This window comes from Periplaneta americana, chromosome 15 (genome assembly GCF_040183065.1).
Source record: "Periplaneta americana isolate PAMFEO1 chromosome 15, P.americana_PAMFEO1_priV1, whole genome shotgun sequence".
NCBI lineage: Eukaryota > Metazoa > Arthropoda > Insecta > Blattodea > Blattidae > Periplaneta > Periplaneta americana.
The window spans coordinates 119,594,698-119,607,826 of record NC_091131.1 but is presented as its reverse complement, the minus strand read 5'-3'; the positions used below and the strand labels follow the sequence as shown (position 1 = coordinate 119,607,826).

At 34.6% G+C, this 13,129-nt stretch overlaps 1 protein-coding gene across 1 annotated transcript in view; it reads left to right on the top strand.

Annotated features, from left to right (window-relative positions):
* Window positions 1-13,129, top strand: part of LOC138715667 (ras-related protein Rab-32-like) — a 30,879-nt gene that overhangs the window by 6,687 nt on the left and 11,063 nt on the right. Inside the window, exons 3-4 of the mRNA XM_069848737.1 lie at window positions 3,968-4,149; window positions 12,337-12,480. Of these exons, the coding sequence (XP_069704838.1) occupies window positions 3,968-4,149; window positions 12,337-12,480 (326 nt within the window). The remainder of the gene's footprint in view (window positions 1-3,967; window positions 4,150-12,336; window positions 12,481-13,129) is intronic.

Here is a 13,129-nt window from a genome sequence, read left to right as displayed (position 1 = left end):
AATGATATTGCAAAATTGATTTTTCGTATCTGAAGATGTTGACACTGTTCAACGAAAACGTTTATACGTCTTGTAACTTATAATGTAAAAGTTAACACCTAAAACATACACAACAGTAAAGTCAATGACTGAAATAATAAACTTTCAATATATATATTGTTAAGTTATATATTACTGAAATTTATAATGATTTTCTTTATTATACCACTATTTATAAATTTATTAACAGTATAATCAACCAAAAACCCGGATTTCCAACGCGGATCCAGTAGTATCTTTTATTGGTGATGTCGCCATCTTGTGACGTCATAATTTCTGTGTAATGCGGTTTCACACGCAGATATCATAATGTATAATATTTCCGAAAAATGTTAGTCTCTATTTATGTTCTTCTATACAGACCCATTAAAATTGAAGAAAAAAATCGCTAGACTCGATCTTGAGTGTATCATTTGTTGTATTGTATTCTTCAATGATAATTTACGAATTGAAGAATCAAATCGATAAAGTAGAGATATAGTTTTCAATAAAGATCCAATACAAACTAAAGAAAATCTTTAGGCTCGTTGTTGACTAAATAATTTATTTTATTTGTGCTTCAATAAAGATGAATTACTTTTAGTAAAGAGTATTATACTCGTATTTCATGTACACTTAGCGGCAAAAAGAATGGTCCGACTCTTGGTCGATAGAAATGCTAAGTTCTATCGCGCGGTTCACTCGTGTAAACGTAACCCACTGCAAGGCATTGCTGTGGTGTCTCTTCATTGAAAGTCATCCGTCTATAATGTAATAAACCTTACGAGCAGTGTGTGGCCCAGTGATAAGAAGTCTTACATCCGTGCCAGAGGTTGTGAGTTCGCCTCCTGGTGCGGTAAAATTATTTTTTTTTATTTTAACTTTTACTTAATTTATTAGTTAAAATGTGAAATGGCATTTGTTAACAAACTTCGTTATGCCTGCCTTGTAAAAATATTATTGCCCATCACCTGTGGGCTATTAATAGGTGAAACCTGGTCTATATAAACAAAAATACTTGTTTCACATCCTAAAAAAACGGACGCATATCAAACACAAATAAATAATTAAATTAACAAAAACAAACAATTTGTTAATATATTAACAAAAGAAGGCTGTGGTGGGGACTAGCATCTCGTCCACAAACCACCTGCGTCAACATCTGCCCTCATTATGCGTGGCATGGAGTCCACAAGATTATGGAACAGGTCTAAATTCTTGGCCATCTTCTCCCTTGCATCTAGAACTCTGTCCCATAATTCCTCAGGTGTCCGAACGGGTGGTTGTTCTGCCCAATTAGAGCGTAGGGTCCTTTTGACTGAAGCCCACAAATTTTGAAACGGATTCATATCTGGTGAATTTGGAGGCCAGTCGACTGGGTCGACATCACGCCTCCTCGTAAACCATCTTTGAATCCGGTTGGCGGTGTGTATCGGATGATTATCCTGCTGGAAGAAAAGTGTTCCTTCTGGATATCGTTTTCGGGCGGAAGGGGCCAAAATGTGTTCGTAGACTTCTGCCGGAAACAGACCGTGGATGCGTTCCAGAAGTCCTGCCCCATCGTATGACATCCACCCCCAACACGCGACCCTCACGCGAAACGTATCGGTGGTCATTCATACAATAAACTAGGGCAGTACTATCATTGCTATTGGAGACAATTACCTCGTCGGAGAAAATGACATTTCTCCAATAAAAGTCCTGTCGGAGAGTAGCATACACAGAATGTTACTGGAGACATTTACCTGGTCGGAGAAAATGACATTTCTCCAATCGAAGTCCTGTCAGAGAGTAGAATACGCAGAATAACCTATACGAACCAGGCCAACGAGTTATTGTTTCTGTGCCATCTTCAAGCGTAATGACGAGACAGAATGTTATATTAACAGATAGCAGTATTGCTTGAAAGAGAGAGAGAGGTTTATTATTATTAGAGTTTGGGCGTATTCTAAGATATATCGCCACATAATTATAGCTTTGCGAGATACATAGGATGGCAAATTTGTAATAAAAAAAAAAAAGAAGATTGGGGGAGATTCGAACCTAGAGCTACTACGGTACAAACTTGTTCAATATACCAATGCCGTAACAACAACCCGCCATTCGATTTTATTACATATTTTAGCCTCTTATAAAATACATCAAATTTAAATGGTTTAATTATGTGTTACCTAGTGAACTATGGCGTTGACGAGACGAGCATGCGCAATGTATGTCTCTGGAACTTAGAAATTGTCGGCCGGCCCATTCTTTTTGCCGCTAAGTGTACATCGTTGTCTGAAAAAGTAATTTATTGATGCTTTTGAAATCGGTCATTTTATGACGCTGCATCAACTGCGCGGTTATATAGCATTGGTGGAATACTTTGGTAATAGCGGGATGGTATTGCGATGAAATGAGTCCGAAGATTCGCCATGGTACTTGTCTTATTGTTGGGGAAACCTTGGAAAACCCATAACCAAACAATTGGCCCGAGCGAGATCCTAACTCATTTCCGAGCTCAGTTTAGAGAAGTGGTCGTCAGCACTCGATGAAATGTGCAATGGGTAAGCGGGGCCGTCCCGCGTGCACTGTCGTGTAGCAGGAAAAGAGAGAGCATACAAGGAATGGTGTTACGTGATCAGCCCGACGAATATTGCAGACTCAGCGGACGCACATATTATGAACACATTGCAGCTCGCGCCGATGTAACGCTTAGGTCAGTAAATAGAATATCGCAGTAATCGAAGTGAGGCATCACGAGTGTTTGAACTAAAATCTTTTTCAGGGAAAGGGGTAGAAAGTTCTTCAATCGCCTAAACGAGTAGATTAGTGAGAATACCTTTTTGCAAGTTTCTCTAACTTGAATGTACCAATTTAAACCTTTACCCATATAAATATCTAGGTTCTTTACTGATTCACTGAAAGGAATTTCGGTGCCGTATATTTTAATCGGAGACAAATTTGGGCTGAGCAAGTGTTTTCAGTTGAAGTGCTCCCAAGATGTCAACTGTAGTTTAAGAGAATAATTTTGTCATTTCTTTTGCTTAGTTTTTATTAAAATGGAATAAAGTTCTTCCAGTTAAGAAAAACTTGAAAATCACTTATTTTGTAGTCAAGGTTTTCTTCCATGAAATATGGACAGAAATTGTGATTTATAATGTGAGTTTCGCCATTGATACAACTACAAATACATGACAGTGATGTAACTAAATTTACTCAAAAAAAAAAAAGGGAGAAGAAAAGGGGGAAACTTACTTCTCCTCTCGGCTTGTTAATCCCCAGGACTGTCCAAGGGTGTGATCTATGCCAGAAATTAATAAAACAAAGGAAATATATTTTTAGCTGCGTGAGTGGTATTACTGATGCCAAGTACCAAGTGATGTGGAAATAATTTTTATTGATGATATTGTTATCATAGTTTACGAATTTTCGGTTCTTGCTGGCTGCTTGAAATCCACCACTGGCGCAGACAGAGTGCCTTACTCTGTGTTCGTTTGTAAGATGGTGTAAACAAGGAAGGACATGGACGGGGGTTTCTCGGTTTCCTTGCACTACCCCTTCGCACCCAGGGCTGATCTAAATACGGTATAGCCCTATTTCAATGTAGTGCACTAGTGTTTTATACATTAATTTTAACTTATGTAATTAATCATTAATTTATAGCAGCTTGCCTGGTTGAATGGCGGTACTTATAATTTTTTAAATATATTCATGTTAGACAAAAATGAGCTATTCAGAAGTGACCATATTGAAGATATAGTGCATTGAAAATGGCAAGACATGGCGAAATTCTCGGAGAAAATCTACCGCAAAACGACTTTCTCACTACAAATTCTACAGAATGTAGTGAATCGATTCCTCGTATCTGTTGCAAAGCAGACAGCCAATAGAGCTGATACCAGAGTTCATAGAACTGAACGTAATTTTTAAGTGTATTGTACATATACATTATTTTGTTTAATTGCAGGTCAAGATAGATACATATCCTTGACTCATCCAGTTTATAAAAATGCTGATGGAGCAATTATCGTTTTCGATGTAACGAGAAATACAACTTTCGAAAACGTTGTGCGTTGGAAAGCAAATCTGAACAAGAGCGTCCGTCTACCAAGTGGCAGATCTATCCCGTGTGTGCTTGCAGCAAATAAGGTGAGATTCTTATATCGTTATGGCCCTACCCGATGTAATAAAAGACGAAGTTCTTTGTAATAATTTTCATATACAAATGGAGAATGGTTCAATATTATGTAAGTTATTTTTAAGATTACTTTAAACTTGGTAAGATTGCCTTCTGAATTTTATTACGTAATCATTTTTATATAGTGGAGAAAGTTTTTGTAAATTCAATCTTTGTATAGAAACTTCTGAAAATAGGATTACAAGCGTGTGTAATACTTGAAGATTTTATTTAACCATTTCCAAATCGATATGCTTATCACTGTAGAGTGTTATGGCAAACAGGAATGTTGAAAAGCGTTTGATGCTCCATTCACAATGAAAACATAAGCATTAACGTAATGAAAATATCACAGTAAATGTAAGGAGTCATTCCTTCATTCACGATGGGAACTTAAACATAACCGCAACAATAATTGGTAACCATGGCAACAAGACGAAGTTATTTCATCATATTTTTTTGTATACTTTAAAGCTCCATGATTGTTTATTGTTTTAAAATAACGTAAATATAGCCTAAGCATGAGAGGTTGGAGTTGGTAAGTATCCGTGTTAACGTCTTGTGATTAAATTTGTTTGCACTTACGTACGTAATTAATTGTGAATGCTTTCATTAAATAGCACATGTACAAGATCTTATACTTACGTCATGATTATGTTTAATTTTCATTATGAATAGTCGGCCTAGGTGATGCAGTCGGTAGAGTGCTGGCCTTCTGTGCCCGAGATTGCGGGTTTGATCCCGACCCAGGTCGATGGCATTTAAGTGTGCTTAAGTGCGACAGTCTCGTGTCAGTAGATTTACTGGCATGTAAAAGAAATCCTGCGTGACAAAATCCCGGCGCACCGGCGAAGCTGATATGACCTCGGCAGTTGCGAGCGTCGTTAAATAAAACATGATTTTCAATTTATTTAATTATGAACTATTATGTTAACTGGTTATGTCAAACTTTTCAGGTATTAATTTTCAGAATTCTAATGAAATTGATAAATGTTTTTCAGTTCCTATTTTTACAGTTATAAATCAACTTAGTTTAATTACAATCTATTCTCTCATATTTTCTGTCCAATTCAGACGTTCTTGCCATATCCACGGCTCCTTTTGCTATTTATTCCATATAAAACTCCCTGACTAAAGATCAATTTTGATCGAAGATCGGAAAGTGAACCGAGTTCAGACACTTCTTCTATTGTATAAAACTTTTCTGCGATCAAATTACCTAGGTTCAAATGCACTCTAAGTTCACGTGAAAAGGACTTGGCAACATCGCATAAACAGGTGAAGTATATGATACGCGGGCCATGTTGTACTGGTTTGTTCAGAGTAGCCAGTTTAGCGACTTTAACTCTTTTTCGACGACAATTTCTGTTAACTTTAATATTGCTTAAATAGGGATTTAGCGACCTTTTTAGCACCTCATAGTGACAAAATTTAATCTTTCTTTGTTGATAATAAGAAATCTAGCGACTTTCCAACTTCTTTTTGGCGACTTTCCGCACACTCTGTTGGAGACACTGGTTTGTTTTGTGCGTTGTAAATAATGACGGACAATAAGAAGAAGATTGACCGTTCTCCAAATTGTTATGTTATGGTGTTTGATATTGCTAAACATAATAAAGCTTTATAAAACGACCATTTTCGTTTAGTAATACAGTTAATTGAAAATTTATGAATGTACCTATCATATCCATGAATAATTAATGGTTGTTATAAACATAATATAATTATAGGTTATGTTATTTGATACTGCTGAACACGATAAAGCCTTATAAAATATAAGAATGTTTGTATATTAAGGCAAGAAATTGAAAAAAAATATATATATATATATATATAAATTTATCTACCATATATATTAATAATAATGGTTATTCTTTTTGCACAATCTGCCACTCGTATACTTCAAACAGAAAAGAAATAACTGAACTTGGATCATCTAACTTAATCGGAGAAATTTCTTCAGTCAAAGTTAACTTTAGTTTAAGACAAATTAATCTCAGATTAGACTTTATACAACACAAAATTCCAAGTTCAGCTAGAACGAGGATCAATTTAACCTCTGAGCTAAGATTAAATGATTTATAAAATCGGCCCTATGTTGTCTTCGATAGCAGATCTTATGATCAGTTCGCCCGATGTTTTCGTTGGCAGTAATAAGAGTGATAAGTTATGGAAGCATGAAGAGAGGGCAACGAATATATGTACACTTAAAGAAAACTTGCGATGTTTAGAAATATAATATAGTACGTGGAAAGCCGGTGCCGTATTCAGCGACCCAAATGTGTCTAAAGATTTCAGAATATAAAGCACAGTGCGTCTAGAAATAGAGTGGACTTGCCGGTTATTTACATGTAAATCTGGCTGTAGGTGCGGCAACTCTCGCCCAGTCCAAGGCCGCCGCGGTCCACTTTATCTCTAGACGCTCTGTAGTACTATATCCCTTATGGAACATGAAATCTACTTTATAATATCCTTAATTTTAGTTTAGGCCCTATCGAGTATGAGTGGGGATAAATTTTTATGTATCAAGAATGAAGAAGCAATTTCATACAATTCATAATTCCAAACATTTCACAGAATCATTATTCAAATCAACAATAATCTCCTACGGATGAACATATTTTCAACTGAGAATTACATTTTCCTTTCTCCAAATGTTTTTCATTCCGTTAATTATGATTATGATGTAAAATAACTTCTAAATGTATCTTTAAAGTGAATACGTGTATTTCTAATCAGAATAAAAGACTGAAATGATAAAAATAATGTTGGCCTCAGTTACTTAAACATACAATTTAAAAATTCCTGAATTTTAAAACTCAGATAAATGGAACCCTTGCAAGTAATTCACCCATCTTAAGCTTGGAGAAAATTATCCCAAATCTATATCATGTATTAAACTTACAACAAAATATTTCATGTATTTATATTGAACATGATGTAAAGCAATTATTTGTTATTTATTTACTTCGTTCTAGAACGTAAGAGTAAAATGAACATAAAGATATATTCTTAGATCTTACTTACAGACAATTGACATGCTACGTATTTCCTACAGGCACGTGGCATATGAGTTATTAACGAGCCATTAAGATAATACCTTCACATACACAGCCATTTTACACACCGACTATTGGTCTTGGTATTTTGCATATATATTCTTCTATGGTTACCCTCTACAATATGTCCACATACAGGCTGTTATAATACTATTATTGTTAACATTTTCTATGGTTACGGTTCAGTTTAGTTTACTCGGTCTGATTTTGATCGTTTCAAACACAAAAAGAGTATAAATAGAATGGAAGTGGAACTGATCCGAACAACTGTAGGAGTTTTCCACTATCTTCTTCAGGATTCTTGTACAACAAACAAAGAACCAATGAAAATAATAGAAAACATACTGATTGTGCATTAGGAAATCCATTTGTAGAGCATCAGCCGTGACTGAAGGACTCACCGAGAATTTTAAAGGTAACAGCATAACTATGTCTCCAATTTTGAGTTGGTAACAGCCAAGAAAATAGTTGTCAATAGGCCATAAAGAGGGTAGGTGAACAACAGCCAGAAGAATCTCTTGTTAAAATAATTAGAGAAAATCTGGCTCGGGTAGATGAATAACTGAAGTGTTTAAATAGCCTATATAATGGACAAAGTTACAAAAATATGTTTCTGAGAAAAACGCTTTTTTTTTTGTAGAAAACATATTTTTAATCACACAGTGTACTTGTCAGAATTTTATTAGATTAAGTAAGTCTAATTTTACACCGAGTGGGCTAGCTACGTGGTAGAGAGCTGTCCTTGCATTCGGGAGGTCCGGGGCTCGATCCCAGGGACCGGCAATCCTAACTGAGGTTTTTCATGATTTCCTCATTTATTTTCAGGCAAATCTCGGGATTGTACCTCTTGAAAATCCGGCCATGGACGGCGATCCTTCCCTTAATCCTTTCATATGTGTGTTGTATGGGAGGTGGCCCTGGCATTGAGCTGATCCCTCATCCAGGGAAGCCCTCAATGTCCTTGTGTTGTCAAAAAAGTATGTATGTGATCCAATAGCTTAATTCCTCTCCGGACAAGTATCGGCCCTGTAAGGCCCGTGTGGCGTGGGTCGTATAAATGAACCTAAAAGGGAGAGGTTGAACTAATGTAAAGAAAGAAAGTCTAATGTTACGTGTTTATCATGTTATTTTTAATTCGCACTACAGTATATTTTACTAATTATAATAAATGGGACAATGTGAATGAACATAAATATGGAAACAGATTATTTTCTTTAACTCTTACAAACTAAAATTAATAACCTTAGCTAATCGGCAATGTATTCAATGGAGGGGGAAAGGAACTGGCCTCCCTATTCTGTTATCTCCTGACCTAGTTAGCTCATAAGTGGTGCCTTGTTGGTACCGCTTGTGAGGTTCAGACCTGTCTTCGGACAGTTGACTGAACAACTTATTTAATAGAGAATAAACTTCTCTTAAAATAATAGAGAGACTAAATTACTCGAAGTAAACCTTCCATGTGTGCACCATCATTCTGACAAATGTCTTACGCTTGAAATAATATTATTGCAGGAGGTTTTCATAAAAGGGTTTATTTTCATCCTTTAGGTAATCCATCATTTCCTGCAAGTGCCTCTTCTTTTCAGCTGAAAGTCTATTGATGTAATTAAAAGGCTGCAGAAAGGAGGCAATGTTATTCAAATTCTTCTTGAAAACATCATTCTCGGTTCACTGTTCTAAATCACTGAAGGTTGTGCGAATCATCGCTACTCTAGACTTGTAGCGAGATGATCCACTGAGCTTTCGAGATCTGAAGTTTGGTTGTTGCAAGAGTCATAGAACTCAGATGGGTCCATTATACTTGCAGCATATGGATGATCAATTTTTGAGGAAGCAATTACTTCGATTATGGTACATGACAGTTATATAATAATTTGTTTTGTATATTTTTACTGAAGCAAGCATCATTTTCTGAGCAGACTGCATAGAACCTTGCCCTTTCTTCCTCTTTTTTCATTTCTTACCTTTACTATCACTCATTTTGAAACAATATCGTCATACAAAAGAAGTTATATTTACAAAACTCCTAAGAGCGAATAGGTTACTATAACTGGCACAGACATTGACTGGTAATAAAACTGAAAGCGTAGTTTGGTAACAGCACATAGCTAATTTTATCTGGAAACAGTGATGTTCCTTGAGGCTAGCTATATCTTTGGACACGGTATGGAACTACTTATAGGTCCCGTGTTAGTTGGCCCGTTATGTATTTAAATAACGGTTGTTTCGTAGCACACTTTAAGAAAAAAATCGATATTTTTGTCACTTGGCCCATGTATTTAAACTCTTCAACTGTTGCCACATACCTGAAGCCCTATTGTGAACAGACGACGACAAGCAGAACTCCCAAGAAAACCGGAGTGATTCGCTGATTTAGTAGGAATTGATCATGAATACACAATTACTGAGAGGAGAAAGATTCCTTCTGTACTCTAATTTAGCTGAACCAGACGAAAACAAAAGTTGTTTTTGCGACCAATGAGAACACACGAGTTTGTAACAAAGCGATGTGTGGTTCATGGATGACACTTTCAATGTGTCACCACAAGATTATGTCACAGTTGATTACGAGAGGCCTATATGAGTAGCTTAATATCAAAGGAGGGCATCTGACCTCAGATCGAAATTTAGATAAAGTGGATTCTTATACATTTTGTCATGTTCTTTTCAGTTATGGTGAACTATATGAAAACTCTAACACTACATCTATAAAAATAAATTGTGTTAAAATATTACAAAGAATACTGTGAAACAAAAAGTGCCTCTAGATCAAAACTATGGAGACAACAGATGTCCGTCTTTGATATTAAACTACTCATATGATTATCACGATAATGCATTTTCGTTTGTGTACTATCTACTATCCTCATAAGAAATAGTTATATATAAAAGAGTAAAGTTCTTACAGAAATTCAGAGCTATTGCCGAAAACATAATATTGCTCTACACTCGACAATTCTGTGGTGTTTGGGTAAAGGGAGCTAAGTCATAAAAATGAGTTCGGAGATAAATGAAAATTAAACTTGGAACCCTTATTACAAATAATTTTCTATACAAATAAAACACATCAACTGCTAGTATTCTTTGATTTTTGCATACCCACTTGTATAATTTAATTTGTGTGTTCATCTGGAGAACAAAATTCCACCTGGACAAAAAAATGACTTATACCCCTTTACCCGAACACCACAGAATTATAAGTAACTTTGAATTGGCCATCATTAACGCACATAAACTATTTTTCCTGAAGCCAATACAAGACTGTGTTTTTCCCACCTAGGCCAGACCCAGGAGCTATTCAGAATAGGGGTGTGCAGGGATAATAATAATAATAATAATAATAATAATAATAATAATAATAATAATAATAATGAATTTAGTAAACTATATTTATAAATTTCTTAAATAGTTAATACTTCAAAATTTGTATAAATTAAATTTGTTGGGTAATCCATATTAGCAGACGACTTCAAAATATTTGTCAGCGATATGCAGAGTATGAGGATCGCAATGCTGTTGTAGAATATTTAAGAACTTGTGGCCACAATTTTGCACTACAGTATTGTTGTAGTATTTCTTCAGATTGGTTGACAGTTTTTTCAAAACTTTTTTCCAAAACTGTAGGCCTAATATTTTATTACTAGTATAATAAGTACCCAATTTTATGCTAAAATTTAAATGCAGTATATTATGCATATGCAGTAGTATGTGAAGAGTACGTTATTGTGTGAAAATTTCTGAAATATAATTTCAATATGTCAAATGTTACGTAGGTGAAATGTATGTCAATTGTCGCATAGATGAAATGCCGTTGATGAACATTGTTAGTTTTGAATATGTTAGAAATGCATATTTTGCTTTTTTCAAAGTGTATTCAGATATGGACTTATTTTGTGGGGAAATTCTAGTGATATTACAGACATTTTATTAATTCAAAAGAAAACTATTAGAATACTGACAGTTTCAACTAGTAGAACACACTGTAGACCTCTGTTCATACAGACAGGTATTCAGACTGTCATAAATCTGTACACATATGATATTCTAGTGTTTATGAAAGAACATTTGCAGGATTTTAACATGAGAAATGAGATACACAATCCTACAACGAGGAATAGGCAATTATTAGATTATCCACTTTGTAGACTTGTATGTGTATGTATTTATTCACACTGCAATGGGTATATACCCGGTGGCAGTGGTAACTAATTACACTTACTTACAATTACTTAGTGTGACAAAAAACTATTATAAGTTGATTGGAATCAAATTGTTTAATAACCTCCCTATAAACATTCAGCTTCTTCCTGCTGAAAGTTATAAAACAAAATTGTACAGTTGGTTAATTAAAAACCCACTTTACTCAGTGAATGAGTTCTTCGAAATTGACATACATTTTTAAATAATGCAGTTTTAAATGTTATGGTTACTGTTTCTTAATGATTTTTTTTAGTAGTGAGATTTTGAATGAAACCTAGTGGTGAATCAATTAATATTTAAATTTCAATGTAATAATGAACAGAGCAAATTGCACTACCTTATGTTTTATTTTTTAAGTTTATTATTAAACTCTGTTGTAGTATTCTTAATTAATATTTAAACATATGATAATTAGTACTTGATATTGTCTACTGTCTTTTATCTAGTAAATATAGTACTTTTAGCTTTATATTATATAATTTGATAAATATCTACATTGTTTTAATAATTAAATTTATTTTTGTATATCCATGAAATGTATTGCAGTAAGATTGTAACATTGACAATGTCTATAGTGAAGTTTTTCATCCAGTGACAATAAAGATTATTATTATTATTATCATTATCATTATTATTATTATTATTATTATTATTATCATCATTATTATTATTATTATTATTATTATTATTATTATTATTATTATTATTATTATTATTTGTCTGTCATCACGTTTTGTACACTGTAGTAACATCCATTCCGAATTTCGAACTACAAGGTCTGCAAGTAGTGTCTTAGCGGAAAAATTAAAGCCTGAACGGATGGTTCAAAAGGTCAAAATATTCTACCGAACAAAATCACTAGAAGATGTGAAAGATCATATATTTCTTCTTCTCTTTCAGTGCGACATCAAACCGTTTGATGCCTTGGCAAGTGACGAACGAATGGATAAATTCTGCGAATATTTAGGAGTTGCTTCCTGGTTTCCAACTTCTGCTAAAACTGACATTAACATCACAGAGGCTGTGCTGTGTCTGATCGAGAAGGTAAGTGGCAAACGAAACACAGCCTACGAGTTTAAATTAGTTTTAATGTTGGGACTATAATTATACTAAGTAAATCTATTTTATAAACATTTTATATTAAAAGAAAAAAATAATTTCTTGTACTGAGGGAAGTACCACGTGTCTTGATTTGCTTTGAAGAATTAAATGAACACAAAACATACGATCTTTTGGTTATTCCAATGTCATGAATTCGATTCAAATCCCCTGGTCGGCCAATCGGACTGGTGTTTTTCATGGTTTTCCTCAGTCACAGTGACAAATGTCACTTTGTAAATTTGCATACCATGATTCATCACCGTCTTAATTAACAAGTCTGAGTAGTGTAATATGTTATTAGTCAGCGATGTATGCAATGGAGGGGGAAAGGAACTGGTCACCATACTTCATTATATTCTAGCTTAGTTGCATCATGAGTGATGCCTTATTGGTGTCTTCGGACAGTTGACTACATAAAAAACAACTCAACGATAGACTCCAAGGCCTACTGATATACCCAAAGATTCTACACTCGTGATATGACCATACAGTAGGTATTAAAGCGTGTATAAATAAATTTAAAAAAGGGGTTAAGTAAACTAGTGGCAAAAAAAAAAAGGACCGACCCTTGTAGTTGATTTCAGAGCCTTGT